This window comes from Ovis aries, chromosome 21 (genome assembly GCF_016772045.2).
Source record: "Ovis aries strain OAR_USU_Benz2616 breed Rambouillet chromosome 21, ARS-UI_Ramb_v3.0, whole genome shotgun sequence".
Classification (NCBI taxonomy): domain Eukaryota; kingdom Metazoa; phylum Chordata; class Mammalia; order Artiodactyla; family Bovidae; genus Ovis; species Ovis aries.
The window spans coordinates 26,708,645-26,723,696 of NC_056074.1; the positions used below are offsets into that span (position 1 = coordinate 26,708,645).

General features: G+C 42.0%; 2 protein-coding genes across 13 annotated transcripts; one reads left to right on the plus strand and one right to left on the minus strand.

Annotated features, from left to right (window-relative positions):
• The first annotated feature begins 92 nt into the window (after positions 1–92).
• Positions 93–11,937, plus strand: HYLS1 (HYLS1 centriolar and ciliogenesis associated). Of its 2 annotated transcripts, none has more exons than XM_004019524.5 (3): positions 93–257; positions 6,936–7,053; positions 10,613–11,937. In XM_004019524.5, the coding sequence occupies exons 2-3, from the start codon at positions 7,040–7,042 to the stop codon at positions 11,541–11,543; spliced, it is 945 nt and encodes a 314-aa protein (XP_004019573.1). In that variant the 5' UTR covers positions 93–257; positions 6,936–7,039; the 3' UTR covers positions 11,544–11,937. The 2 variants fall into 2 exon arrangements, with proteins under 2 accessions (XP_004019573.1, XP_042094312.1); XM_042238378.1 differs by having other exon boundaries at positions 10,616–11,937.
• PUS3 (pseudouridine synthase 3) lies at positions 3,942–14,050 on the minus strand. 11 transcript variants are annotated; one of them, XM_060403996.1, is made up of 7 exons: positions 14,000–14,050; positions 11,910–12,033; positions 8,029–8,118; positions 5,980–6,400; positions 5,304–5,869; positions 4,588–4,778; positions 3,942–4,467 (listed from the first exon to the last, which is right to left on the minus strand). In XM_060403996.1, exons 4-7 carry the CDS (start codon positions 6,355–6,357, stop codon positions 4,157–4,159), a joined length of 1,446 nt encoding a protein of 481 aa, XP_060259979.1. In that variant the 5' UTR covers positions 6,358–6,400; positions 8,029–8,118; positions 11,910–12,033; positions 14,000–14,050; the 3' UTR covers positions 3,942–4,156. The 11 variants fall into 11 exon arrangements, with proteins under 11 accessions (XP_060259979.1, XP_042094304.1, XP_042094303.1 ...); XM_042238370.1 differs by adding an exon at positions 7,671–7,756 and having other exon boundaries at positions 8,046–8,118; positions 11,910–14,050; XM_042238369.1 differs by adding an exon at positions 7,716–7,756 and having other exon boundaries at positions 11,910–14,050.
• Between the last annotated feature and the right edge of the window lie 1,002 nt (positions 14,051–15,052).

Genomic DNA, 15,052 nt, shown 5'->3' on the forward strand with positions numbered 1-15,052 from the left:
GCCAAGAGAAAATATGCACCAATCGGGATGTAGACTTGGAAGACGTTCACTCTCTGGGCCAATAAGAAGGTGGTGGGCGGGGCTTAGGGGCCGTTCGCTCCTCGGGTTTAAACCTGGGCGGCCGGGCGGTTAACGGCAGCTTGGACGCGTTTGTGGTCCGTACGCCTGCGCGAGCTGCGGGAAGCTAACTGAAACTTGCGGTGGTGCCATAGCTGCGCCGCAGGACTCGGTGCGGCCGACGGACGTCGGCTGGGCTGGTAAGCGGGTAAAGGAGGAGAGAGGTGGTACACGGGCCTCCCGCCCGCCCACGGCTATAGAGATGGGGCCCTGAGTAGCGAGGAATTGGAGTCTCCCTCCCGTGGTTGCCGGTCCCCCGGGCGCTCGGTGCAGAGCCGAGGTGTGGGGCCTCCGGAGGCACGTGTGAGCCGCGCTGTGCGTGCCCCCGGCGCGCCCGAACCCCGAGGTCACGTTATGCTCCCACTGCCGGTCCACTGCCCGCCGGCGGCTGCAGCGGCGAGGAGCCCAGTGGTCGTCCACTCGTCTCTGCGAGGTGACCGGGCTTCTGGGCGGCGGGACCCGTGCCCGCGGAGGAGTCCGCTTCCCCGGAGGCTGGCCGCGAGCATGCGAGACGATGACCACGCCCCGGGCCAGCTGGTGCAGACTGTTGTCATTGTGAAGGGAGAAATCTCTTCTCCCCTTCTAGTTGGTTTCACCTTTGTCAAATTCTGTATGTTACAGTGCGAGAAACTCTTTGCCTAGTGAGTTAGGATAGCGTGTAGAATTGAAGAACCCTATAGTCCTGCCCCAGAATGAAACAAAAAAACTTTTTTTTCCTGGTTATAAAAGTTATACAGTCTCATTATTTTTAGGAATCCCAGCACTGTTAAATACATACTAAAAAAGGAAGAAAATACTCGAGATTCTATCAGCCACAGATAAAAAATCAGTGTTCATATTTGGGTTTATTTCAGATATTTACATGACTGTAAAATGTACTTATTTTGAATATAACAAAGCATTTTCATTTAAAAAGCAGATCATGCCTCAGTCCCTAGTAGTTTAGGAATAAGATATTTGATCCATATCGAATGTAGACATGCATTATCATTTTCAATGGGGCATATTTCTTGCTGTGGCTCTCAGTTCAGTTCAGTCGCTCAGTCGTGTCCGACTCTTTGCGACCCCATGAATCGCACGCAACACGCCAGGCCTCCCTGTCCATCACCAACTCCCAGAGTTCACTCAGACTCACGTTCATCGAGTCAGTGATGCCATCCAGCCATCTCATCCTCTGTCGTCCCCTTCTCCTCCTGCCCCCAGTCCCTCCCAGCATCAGTCTTTTCCAATGAGTCAACTCTTCTCATGAGGTGGCCAAAGTACTGGAGTTTCAGCTTTAGCATCATTCCCTCCAAAGAAATCCCAGGGCTGATCTCCTTCAGAATGGACTGGTTGGATCTCCTTGCAGTCCAAGGGACTCTCAAGAGTCTTCTCCAACACCTCTACTATGCCATATTATTTAACCTGTCCCCTAATGGATGGACATTTGTTTTTCTAATTTCTTCATCAGAAAATAGTACGGTAGTGGTTACTTGCACACATATATGTTTGTATCTTGTCCAGTTTATCTCCTTAGATAATTTCTTGGAAATGGATTGTGGCTTAGAAATAATGGTACAGTTTAAATTCTCATTCAGGGTGGGAGGGAGGCTAAACAGGGAGGGGATACATACTTATGGCTGATTCCAATACAGCATGGCAGAAACCAATACAGCATTGTAAAACAATTAAAAATAAATTCTGATTCATGATGCCAGAGCGCCCTCTATAAAAACTGTCGGTTCCCCCTCCCCTCTCAACAGTACAGAGTGTTAAGAGTAGGTATTTCTCCACACTCTGCCCTGCATTAAAAAATCTTACCAATCTAAAAGGATAGCTTGATGTTTTTATTTGCATTATTAATGATATGGAACTTTTATGTTTATTAGTCATGATTTCTTTGATAAATCATCTGTCTTTTGTCTATTCTGCTGGTGTTTGTACCTTTTAATAGCTTTCTAAGAGGAATGCGAATTAGTGATTTTGAACCTGTTAACAGAATTTCCACTAGTCTGTTGTTTCTTTGGATTATGGTTATCTTTTTTTAGGGTATTTTGTTTTCTTTTGTTCTAATATTGCTGCACTTGAAGCTACTTGCAACCCTTCCAAGAAGTAAAGGAATTTGTTCTAGCTCAGCAAAGTTTAGAATCTTAACTAGTGACCCAGCCCCTCTTCCAATTTAAAACCCTTGAAATCCTTTCATTTGTAACTAACTCAACTGAACACTTAATTGCTTCAAATTTTGACAAGATACTGCTGGGTATTTTGGTACAGATAATATCTGTATTTATCTACAAAATATAAGCTGTTCTAGCTTCTGTGTGAAAGTTTCCCTATAGGTAAAGAGAAAGGATTATCAGTTCTTTATATTAAAAAAGAAAGAGAAAAACTGACAGCTACTTACAGATCTTGCTAAATTATATAATTATTTGCAAACACCTATCTTCATACACTCAAGAAAAAGTGTGCAATAATTTAACTGCAAAGAAAACATGCTAATCATAGTATAGCACACATGCCATTAAAAAAAAAAATCACTTTGGGCTTTAGTGTTGGAAATCCACTCAGCGCGTCCTGTTACATTTCTGTCCCTACTTTCCTGTTCTGTGTTTATCTCTTCAGTAGGTAGTTTTGTATTGCATGAACACTGAAATGGATGGTATAATAGTTCTTGCAAAGCACCATTTTATTTATATATGTAACATATACTTACATGATATGTATATAAAATCTTGTTTAAACTTCACAACCTATTGAAATAATTGTTTTCCAAAGTAAAAGCTAAGCCCTACTTTACTTCTCACATTCATTTAGTCCTTACCATGGGTCAGACTTTGGAGTTTGTACATTGTATTATACAATACAGATAATTCTGCAAAGTTACATTTGGGGACTTCTGATTTGCTTCATCTGTGATGATTGTCCTGAGTTTTTCTATGGCAACTACCAAAAATAATGTCACTAAATCCTTATTCTTCTAGATTTGATAATACATCTTGTTAACTTTGAAAGGATTTCACTTAAGATCAAAGACCCTGATCCTCTCTTGCTTCTACTATAGACTCTCCCGTTAAGCTGCCGCTGCTGCTGTCATTTCAGTCGTGTCCGACTGTGTGACCCCATAGACGGCAGCCCACCAGGCTCCCCCGTCCCTGGGGTTCTCCAGGCAAGAACACTGGAGTGGGTTGCCATTTCCTTCTCCAATGCAGGAAGGTGAAAAGTGAAAGTGAACTCGCTCAGTCGTGCCCGACCCTCAGCGACCCATGCACTGCAGCCTTCCCGGCTCCTCCGTCCATGGGATTTTCCAGGCAAGAGTACTGGAGTGGGGCGCCATTGCCTTCTCCGATAGACTCTCCTAAGCATGGCTTTTTAGTTAGTTGCTTTTTGTGTCATGTATCATTTTTTAGAGTTGATTTTTTTTTTTGGTTCCCTAAACTCTGTTCTTTTCCTAGGTTTTTTTTTTTTTTTTACTTGAAAACTAACGCCAGTGAAAGTACATTGAAATAAGGTAGAAAGTTGAAAAAAATAAAATGCTTTGGTTTGTTCTTATATGTTTAAGTGGGAATATCTTGCTACACTCCATGATTACGCTAAAAACAGAAGGATCTTTACCTCAAAATTAAAGGAGAAAGACCATTTGTGGCTCACATAGCACTATTAATAGATTGATAAGCTTCGTAAAAGATGCTGTGTTTTATCTACTTAGATCATTTTCACTAAACCAGTTTATCAAATATATAACTAAGTTTTGTGTTTTTAAGTTTTGACACTTGGGCAAAGCTCTTTATGAGAACTCAGATGAGTAGTATCATTTGCTTTTAAAAAGAACCACACAACAGATCAGATACTTGTGGGTTCTGGTTTTAATGACTTTGAACACAAGGCACAGGTTTCCAGGTGTATGTCAATGTATGTCCATTTAAAAATTTCTTCTTGCTTCTCCTACCTCTAGTTCTTCTGTACAGGAATGAAGGAATGTTTAAACTTTTTCTTGTTCAAGAGACTTCTTTAGCCTAATGGTGTTTTATTGCCTCCTAGATCTTGGTGAGTTTTCTGTGGTTTAAATGATGCTTTTAAGTTCTGTATCAACACAAATTCTCTTTGTTGGTTTCTCAAAAACAGTATTTTCTTCCTCTAGTGTGTCACTACAGTCCCTTTTGGCTTTTGTTTCTTCCTCATGGAACAAATGTGGGTGTTCAATGCGTCCCCTGCGTACAAAATGCTGGATCCGGGATTCTAATCCTTGGCATTTAGGACGATCCATTAGTGGCTTATAAGTGCGCATTTTCACTCCTTCTACAAAGGCACTGGTCTGCTTTGTGACAGAGGGCTTAACATTTCTCCACTCTATCATCCCATCCATCTTTGGTCCTGTAATATATACAGTCAAGCAGTACAATGGGTACTTACTTTACCACAGCAGAGTCACATCCAAGCTCTGTGTGAATCTCCCTCCCCCACAAGCCTGTATAACTTTGGTTCCCATCATACCTGTTCCACAGGGTAGTGCAACAGAGTCCAGTCCTTGTAGCATACTATACAGCATCTGCGTTTTCACAGCATGATTAGCCCATAGTTGCTGAAGGTGGGTAACATTGAATTCCTGAACTTCCCGGTCATAGATCCACTTAATATTTTCAAACTTACAGTCATACAAGACTAAAGGAAATTCCACAGCCATACTAGAGAAGAAATAGTATGAGAATACACAGCAGCCATCCAACAGTTCTTAAAAAACAGGATTAGCTGGGTTAGGAGGGGGAAAATTTTGTCAATATTGAGTATCTAATAGTTGAGAAAATATGACACCATCCCTCATGTTGAACTTTAAAGAAAAACGCAGCAAACCATGGATCACTTAGTTAGGCTTGATCTACATTAAATTTCAATTGTAACAAGTCACCTAGAAGTGAGTTGACTTGGCCCCACCATAATGCTGTAAAACTATTTAAGGAGCCTGGTCCAGACCCCTGTTACTTACTAAAGGGACAGAACAATGACAGAAGAAAATTAAAAGATAACCACTGTTACATGTTTACAACATTCTACAAGTCAGAGTAAAAGCCTCATGAAGGGAGAATCAGAAATTTAGTTTTTTAGACAATGGTGGGGAGAGGAAGAATATTTTAAAATATATCCTAATATATCTACAGGCAATAGCTGTTTTTTTTGGGGGGGGCAACCTGGGTTTTGTGTTTTTAACTTACCTATATTGAGGCTTCTGGGGATTTTTCTCTATGTTCAGCAGCTCATCAATAACCTCTGGCTTCTCCATTCCTTGGCCAATTAGAAAAAGAATAGCCATCATACAGCGGACTTGATGATAAAGGAACGCCTGGCCAGTCACTTCAAACTGGCATAACTGAAAGGGTTCTTGCCATCCCTCCTCGGCCAGGTTCTGGCCCACTCGCTGTACTTGAGCAGACAAGATAGTCCTCTGAAAATTAGTCACCCCATTGGCTACATCCATTTTACATAAGTTCCTAAAATCATGTGTGCCAACATACTTCTGGGCTGCATAGTTCATGGTTACAATGTCTAAGTTAGCACAAGGGAAGAAATAGCGGTAGGTCCGCTCCAGACAGCTGAACCTAGCACTGAAGCTAGTTTCTACGGGCGCCCAGGCCAGCACACGGATGTCTGGAGGGAGTACCCGATTGAGAATGTGGGTATAACGGATCTCTGTAGCCACATCATTGACTTCGTCTTTTAAATTAAAATCCTCAGAATCCCTGCCCTTTGGAAAGTGAGAACGTAGGTCAAGAGAAATCACCTGTGGAATTAAGAGAAAGATATTTAGAGATACAAATGATCTGAATCCTCAGTATGTACACCTAGAATATATTACTGTCGCTTGCTTTGCAAAGAGTACAATGGCCTTACCTGTCCAAAGGCACTGACTCCTTTGTCTGTTCGCCCACACCGGTGATAGTTGGATGTCTGCCTGTTTTCTACCAGTCGAGTCTTGGTTAGAGCCTCAAACAGTTTCTCTTCAATTGTATTGCTTGTGTTTTCCTGACTGGCAAAGCCCTGATATCCCCAGCCCAGATAGGCGATCTTTAGAGCTACATGTCTTTGACCATGAGCACTGAAATCAAAGGCACGCTTAGCTTTTCCCCCAGCTCCTGAAGAATTCTCTCTGATGTTTGCATCCTTGTTATTGGCCTGTTCTTTTTTAAGTCGTTTTACCTCCTGCTCCAGTTCCTGTACTCTTTGTAGGAGTTTCTCAGTCTGGATTCTGTCTGCGTCATTTTCAGCCATGATACGACAACTTCAGGAATAAATACAGAGAGATCCACCCTATCTGAAAAGAGTAAAGAGAGAAAATTTCAGTGCTGATTGCCTTGGTGATGTCGGTATCATTCCATTATGTTCAAACAGTATCTAAGATTTAATTTGAGGCCTAAAGGATATATAGACGTTTGATTCTGCCTAGGGATACAAGCATTAGCTTCATTACTATGGGTCAATCATCTAGATATTATTCTTTTCCATCATGTCTGGCCAATTCACAGTGGAAAAGGAAGGTAGCATCAAAAACAAAAAAATCCAGCTAGCATTGTTAAGATTTAAGTAGTGAGAATTTAGGGGAAATGTAGATTTCATTTCTCTATTCTTCATGAGCTGAGATGGTGGAGGACTGATGCTATTGATATTTTTCCCCTAAAACATTTCCTTTTGACTTCTCATTATATTTGTGCTATCTTCCAATCATAAAACCTTTTTATATGGAGTATTTATGTCTACTCCAAGTTCCTGTTGCTTTCTAATATTGCAGATAAAATTAGTGCTTGTGGTTGGTGGTGTGTTCTATCATCTAAAACAGTTCTGTCTTAAAGGTGGTGCAATAGAAGCTGGCCCAGTGGAAGAAACTTGTCAGTGATTGTACTTCATATTGGAAGTAGAATCTGGAATCAAGATTTTACCCCTTTAAGCAGCTCTGATGGCACAAAGAAGGTAATTAAGCATTAAGATCTTTTTAAGTCAAATTTAATGCATGTTCTGATAAGAGATTTCTGTACCTCTAGTAGTTAAAATTGTCATGCTGGAAAATAAAGTCAATCTGGATAATTTAGCTATCAGTGTTGAAATTCTTGATGTATTGCAATAACCTGAGGACAACTGTACTACATCTGTAAACTGGGACAGTACTAGACAGTCTTTGACTGATGGTTACTTTAAGTCTAGGCAACTCAATTTAGTTGTTTGCTCTTTGAGTTTCTATATCTATGATAGATTACAAATATAAATGTAAAAAATGAAACTATAAAAGTATTAGGGGAAAACATGACATAACCTTCTTATAATCTTGAAGTAGGAAAGGCATAAGTGAGGCACTGCAGAAACCCAAAAAATGCAACCACCTAAGAATATGTTTCTAACAGCAAAAAGTCAGAAGTTAAACAACAAACTAGGAAGAAAAATGTAATGATGGTATGTATTTCATATATAATCAGCTTTACTATAAAGATCAATTAAAAAACCCAACAACCTGAGAGGTAAACGGAAACATGCATATTTCATACAGAGGGAAAAAAAATCTTATAAATGTATGAAAAGATGCTAAAATTTACTCAATGTAAATAAATGCCAGTATATAGGAGGACTGTTTTCTGTACCAAACTGACTGCAAAGAGGAGAGTGTTTGATAGGATGCCACCTGGAAGAGAGGAGAGGAACGAGAAATAAGCTTTGGAATACACACACACTCAGTACTTCTTTAGAGGGAATCAGGCAACAGCTATCAGAACTGAGTGCACACATGCCTTTGACCCACCTATGACATTTCTAGAAATTGAATGTACACGTATCTTAAACAAGTATGTAAAACTTACAAGACATTTGTTATAAGACTCATTTTTAAGAACAAAAATAAAATCACTAAAGTAAATCACTCAGGAACAGGTTGAATAAATTATGGTGCGTCCATACCTTGGAATTCCATGTACCTTTAAACAATGAAGTCAGTCTGTTACTTCTGACACTGACAAAGCTGGACCACTAAGACTGTCGATTCAAAACCTTTATGGTATAAAAATGTGCATGTCAATATGGAAAATTACTGGAGAAATGATCAGCTGCCTTTGACAGTGAAACTTGCTTTGGGTTGGGGGGTGGGGAGTCCTTGCTTTAAACTACATGTATTAGTTTTTCAGCTTAAGAAAATTAAAAGCATGGACTCTCAACCCAGACCGCCTGAGTTAGAATTCCAGCTCAACCACTTATTAGCACTGTAACCTTGGGCAATTTAATCTGTCCATGCCTTAGGCTACTCATCTGTGAAAAGGAGCCTTTGACTGTGTGGATCACAATAAACTGTGGAAAATTCTGAAAAGATGGGCATACCAGACCACCTGACCTGCCTCTTGAGAAATCTGTATGCAGGTCAGGAAACAACAGTTAGAACTGGACATGGAACAACAGACTGGTTCCAAATAGGAAAAGGAGTACGTCAAGGCTGTATATTGTCACCCAGCTTATTTAACTTCTATGCAGAGTACATCATGAGAAACGCTGGGCTGGAAGAAGCACAAGCTGGAATCAAGATTGCCAGGAGAAATATCAATAACCTCAGATATGCAGATGACACCATCCTTATGGCAAAAAGTGAAGAGGAACTAAAAAGCCTGTTGATGAAAGTGAAAGAGGAGAGTGAAAAAGTTGGCTTCAAGCTCAACATTCAGAAAATGAAGGTCATGGCATCTGGTCCCATCAGTTCATGGGAAATAGATGGAGAAACCATGGAAACAGTGTCAGACTTTGTTTTTTGGGGCTCCCAAATCACTGTAGATGGTGACTACAGCCATGAAATTAAAAGACGCTTACTCCTTGGAAGGAAAGTTATGACCAACCTAGATAGTATATTCAAAAGCAGAGATATTACTTTGCCAACAAAGGTCCGTCTAGTCAAGGCTATGGTTTTTCCAGTGGTCATGTATGGATGTGAGAGTTGGTCTGTGAAGAAAGCTGAACGCCAAAGAATTGATGCTTTTGAACTGTGGTGTTGGAGAAGACTCTTGAGAGTCCCTTGGACTGCAAGGAGATCCAACCAGTCCATTCTGAAGATCAGCCCTGGGATTTCTTTGGAAGGAATGATGCTAAAGCTGAAACTCCAGGACTTTGACCACCTCATGCGAAGAGTTGACTCATTAGAAAAGACTCTGATGCTGGGAGGGACTGGGGGCAGGAGGAGAAGGGGATGACAGAGGATGAGATGGCTGGATGGCATCACCAACTTGATGGACATGGGTTTGGGTGAACTCTGGGAGTTGGTGATGGACAGGGAGGCCTGGCGTGCTGTGGCACAAAGAGTTGGACATGACTGAGCAACTGAACTGAAGAGTACTTATCCCACAGCTGTGAGGATTAACATGAATTAATAAATGTAAAGCACAAAAGGCTTCCCTGGTGGCTCAGAGGTTAAAGCGTCTGCCTCCAATGTGAGAGACCCAGGTTCATTCCCTGGGTTGGGAAGATCCCCTGGAGAAGGAAATGGTAACCCACTCCAGTATTCTTGCCCGGAGAATCCCAAGGACAGAGAAATAGTGCTGGGTACATAAAGTGTCCCTCTTAAGTACAAGTTAGATAATGTACATGAACCATTATGCCCCATTTCATTAATCTTTTGAGCTTTTGTTATGCCAGAACCCACCTATCCTAGGAGCTACTAAAGGTGGCAAGACTTCCAGGCAGTTAAATTGGGAATGATTAAGAAGAGCCTGGAAATGAAAGTGGGTAATAAACCCTGAGTTGAGTTAATACCTGCAAAATCACTGCAGATGGTGACTGCAGCCAAGAAATTAAAAGACACTTGCTCCTTGGAAGAAAAGCTATGACCAACCTAGACAGCATATTAAAAAGCAGAGACATTACTTTGCCAACAGAGGTCTGTCTAGTAAAAGCTGTGGTTTTTCCAGTAGTCATGTATGGATGTGAGAGTTGGACTCTAAAGAAAGCTGAGCACCGAAGAATTGATGCTTTTGAACTGTGGTGGTGGAAAAGACTCTTGAGAGTCCACTGGACTGCAAGATCAAACTAGTTAATCCTAAAGGGAACTGGTCCTTAATATTCATTGGAAGGATTGATGCTGAAGCTGAAACTCCCAATACTTTGGCCACCTGATGGGAAGAATTGACTCATTGGAAAAGACCCTGATGCTGGTAAAGATTGAAGGCAGGAGGAGAAGGGACAACAGAGGATGAGATGGTTGGAGGCATCACTGACTCGATGGACCTGAGTGAGCAAGCTCCAGGAATTGGTGATGGATAGGGAAGCCTGGCATGCTGCTGTCCGTGGGGTCGCAGAGTCGGACACAGCTGAGCGACTGAACTGAACTGAGTTAATGCCCCTCCAAAGTGCTCCCTTACTGCCTGTACTAATCTGTATTTGGCCATACATTTAACTGTTGTACTTATGACTGTTCTGTTTCACTGCTATAAAATAGTACATAGGAAGGGAATGGTTTTTGAGGTGGGAGTTTATTGTCAGGAAACTAATTGGTGATTTTCTCTTACAGAAGGTCCTTCAGTGTAGGGGAAGCAGTGGAGGCACTTGTGGGACCTGATGGACAAAAATGGGCTGATATGGATCCAGAAGAACGAATGTTAGTAGCCGCTAAAGCTTTCCCTCACATCTGTGCAGGCCACGGTGAGGGAGATGTAAGAAGAGAAGCCCAGTCCCTCCTGTATGATCCCTACAGTAAAGCCTCAGTAACCTCAGGAAAGCAACCTGCTTTTCCTGCACAACTGCATTACCCACATACAGAAAGCAATGCCCCTTCAGAAGCAGTCTCAGAGACCTCCCAAAGACTCCGAAAACCAGTTATGAAGAGAAAGGTGCTGCGTCGAAAGCCAGGTGGGGAAGTATTAGTGACGGATGAGTCGATGATTAGTGAATCAGAGTCTGGTACAGAAAGTGACATGGATGTCTGGGACTTAAGACAAAGGCTGATGAATCTGCACTTCCAGGAAGACAGGGAATCTCCAGTTGATATTTCACAAAAATTTAGTCTACCACGTGACTACCAAGGAATTTCTCAAGATCAGCTCATTTGCTATCTACGAAGAGAAGAAATGGGCCCTCCAGCTTATGAACAAGACCTGATTGTTGCCAGCCGGCCCAAGTCCTTTATCCTCCCAAGGCTGGACCAGTTGAGCCGAAACCGGGGCAAGGTAGACCGGGTAGCCCGCTATTTTGAATATAAACGAGACTGGGACTCCATGCGGTTACCTGGTGAAGATCATAGGAAGGAATTACGCTGGGGTATTCGAGAGCAGATGCTTTGTCGTGCAGAAGCCCAGTCCAAGCCTCAGCATATATATGTTCCAAACAATTACCTAGTGCCAACTGAGAAGAAACGATCTGCCCTTCGCTGGGGTGTTCGTTGTGACCTTGCAAATGGTGTGATGCCCAAGAAACTTACTTCCTTCCCTCTTTCTCCTTCTTAAGTTTTTTTTTTTTTTTTTGAACTTGTCTCTCTTTTCACAGGATTGTTTGCATAACCTGGTTCTTAGTACCTCTCCTTTATTTAAATAGAAACAACTAACTCAAAATACCATGGAACATAGAGTAAGGACTTCACCCATCACTGGTCTTTTCTAGGTATATGTCACATTGGTATCTACCACTTAACTTCCAAATGACCATCAAATCTAGCAACTGCAAGAGGAATCATGCCAGAAAAACAGACCTAGGCTTTCTGTTTTGTCTTAGTGAGCAAAGCCAGCACTTGTTTCATGAACTTGTTACCTTTGGCCAATGTGAGTTGCTGTTTTTATCAGTGTGTTTTTAAAGTTGCTAAGCAGTAAGCTTACCTATTAAACAGTTTTGGAAATTTGTGAACTTGACCTTATTTTCTCTTAAATATTTTCCAAAGGCAATCTCAAACCTAGGTTATGATTCTGCTTCCAATTATACTCTCCATCATACTCTCCGCACCTAAATGAGAGCCAAAGGGAATGAACAAAAACCTGCCCTTTATACACAATCCTACATGAAGGAACAGCAAGATAACCTTTGTTACTAAAGGAATACAGTAATTCCACTAGCCATGTTAAATGTTTTTTAATAGATGCTTAATAATAGCACGATACCACATGCAAGGTTCTAACCCAAGTTTTGTTTCAGAATTATTTCAATGATATGTTGTCCTCCGTTTACTTCTGGAATGCCATACTTTTCATAATTTGCCTCTGAGATTTTCTTAGAAATCATGTCTGTCATTTGAAGGCTATTGCCACATTGCAACAGAGCTTCAAACTACTAGCAGCTGGAGCCAGATGTAGACAATAACCAAAATGAATCTGGCCTGTTAGGGTCAAATCACTAACTGAGCTCATCTGAACTTAGATCTGTTTGTTCTTGATTTCTGGTCCAATAATACCTAAAACCTGGAGGCTGTCAGATTTAGCATTTAAGCCAGAAGAGTGACAGCAGAAATAGCTTGCTTGTTCAAGGGAAAAACAGCCATGTAACAAAAATCTTCCCCAGTGGCCCAGATGGTAAGGCATCTGCCCACAATGCAGGAGACCCGGGTTCGATCCCTGGGTTGGGAAGATCTCCTGGAGAAGGAAATGGCACCCCACTGCAGTACTCTTGCCTGGAGAATCCCACGGACAGAGGAGCCTGGTAGGTTACACCCCATGGGGTTGCAAAGAGTCGGACACGACTGAGCGACTTCACTTTCACTTGACCATTACTATCTGCTAAAATATATTTTCTCTGTAATATTTCAGTTACATCATTCATTCACCCAGTTCCATTGTTAAGCATTCATCAGGGAGAAAAATAATCAGTGGCTCAAAGATACATATAACATTCACTGCAAATAAGCAAAAACTGCCAACTGTCCAACAATAGTGAAGTAATTAGAAGTTAGTCATTGGAAATATATGGGAAGCTAATAGAAAAATGAAAACTAGATCAAACAAATAGGCTGCGCGCACTGTCTTGCTGCACACACAAAGCACAAGGAAAAATAAACACACCTAACTCCAGGTAGTGGGATTCAAGGTAGTTTGTACCTCTTTTAAAAGTTAACAGCCACATGGTATTTTTTTACATACAAATCAGTTAAAAAAAAAAAAAAAAAAACTCCCAATGGTTTGCTTCTTCATATATTTCTCAAAGCCCAATATTACCTACCTTATTAAACCAATTAACTAGTCCAAAGGTATTAAGCCGGTAATAAGACATTTTTGGCAAAACAGAATTGACTCAGTATAGTTTTCCCCAGAACACCACTTCCGCTCCTCAGGGTGAAGTGCAGTGGTTCCCAAGCAGCCGTGTAATATCAGGAAGTGAAGTAAAAGTCGTTCAGTCGTGTTTGACTGCGACCCCATGGACTATACGGTCCATGTAATTCTCCAGCCCAGAATACTGGAGTGGGTAGCCTTTCTTCTCCAGGGGATCTTCCCAACCCAGGAATCGAACCCAGGTCTCCCGCATTGTGGGCGGATTCTTTATAGCTGAACCACAAGGGAAGCCCAGGAAAGGGATCACCAAATTATCAAACCAATTTTCAAATTTTGGGGGAAAATATTGCCACACCTCCACACTCCACATACTACCGGAATCTCCATTTCTATTTGGTTTCATGAGCAAACGAATTCTGAGGCAGAAGAGACTACACTCCGCGGTCCCAGGGCCCTCAACAAATCGAAGTAAGCAAGCTCCTAACTGCTGCACGTTTCTGACGACTGCTCCAAGAAGCATCAGACACAAAAACACAGGGTCTTTAGTGAGGTTCCACTTCCATACTCAAAAGAGTGCTTTCTTGAAAAGATCAAGGTACAGAAAAAGGAGCATAGGGGAAATGAGAGAAACGTCCATCTGTTTGCCCATCTGTTCGTTCCTCTTTGTAGAACCCAGAAAATAATTCACCCCCCAAAACCCGCACACTTACCTTCCGGTTGTCGGCCACGCAGCTTTCCGCGAGACAGGAAGCTGTCACTTTGCGTTTTCTACGTGCTCCTCCGGGACCTCATGGGAAATGTAGTCCACCTTTATGGGAAATGTAGTTCTAAGAGCCGGGAGTACAGGTTTAACACTGAAATCTGCCTAATATTTTGTAGTCCGGCCGCCATCTGTGCACCTCCAACAAGGCATGACCTGGGGCCTGCGCGAGGACAAGAATAAAAGATAGGATAATTTCTAGTCCGCTAAAATAATAGAACGTTAAATTTAAAGAACTTGACCCGATTTTGGCGAAGGCAATAGCACCCCACTCCAGTACTCTTGCCTGGAAAATCTCATGGAAGGAGCAGCCTGGTGGGCTGCAGTCCATGGGGTTGCTAACAGTCGGACACGACTGAGCGACTTCACTTTCACTTTTCACTTTCCTGCATTGGAGAAAGAAATGGCAACCCACTCCAGTGTTCTTGCCTGGAGAATCTCAGGGACGGGGGAGCCTGGTGGACTGCCATCTATGGGGTCACACAGAGTCGGACACGGCTGAAGTGACTTAGCAGCAGTAGCAGACCCGATTTTACTTGTAGTTAAATTAGTAGAAAGCTATCATTGAACGTCAAAACCATTTACAATTAGACTCCACACGAGGGGCTGAAAAGGAATGTGATCGTCTCATTAACAAATGACCGAGATGTCTGAGTAACCAAACAAGGATGGGGAGTCTTGCTTCAGCACCACGGAGAGGTCATAACTAGGCTTTTGCGCGTTTTTCTAGAGATGCTGATTGAAATCTCAAGATTCCGGTTAGAAAATTTGAAGAAAAAAATATTCTGCTTCTTTTGTCCAGATTTAGCAGCCATTGGTGCAAAGAATCTATCCCTGATTGTGCAGGTGAAGGTGGGAGGTGAAGGCTGTACCAAAGGGGAAACAGTTTTCTCCGCGTTGTTTCAGCACGAGACACTATCAGAACTAAGATGAAAACAAGCCGGTATTTGGAAACATGACAGGTATCGAGTAACAGGGACAGTAGTTAGAATTTGAGTAACTT

Excerpts from the sequence above, each read along its gene's own strand:
- PUS3 (XM_004019523.5), bottom strand. The coding sequence starts at position 6,357 with ATGGCTGAAAATGACGCAGACAGAATCCAGACTGAGAAACTCCTACAA. Across the intron at positions 5,870-5,979 it reads GAGTCAGTGCCTTTGGACAG|GTGATTTCTCTTGACCTACG; the intron begins GTAAGGCCATTG and ends TTAATTCCACAG. Across the intron at positions 4,779-5,303 it reads CCCCAGAAGCCTCAATATAG|TATGGCTGTGGAATTTCCTT; the intron begins GTAAGTTAAAAA and ends TTTCTTCTCTAG.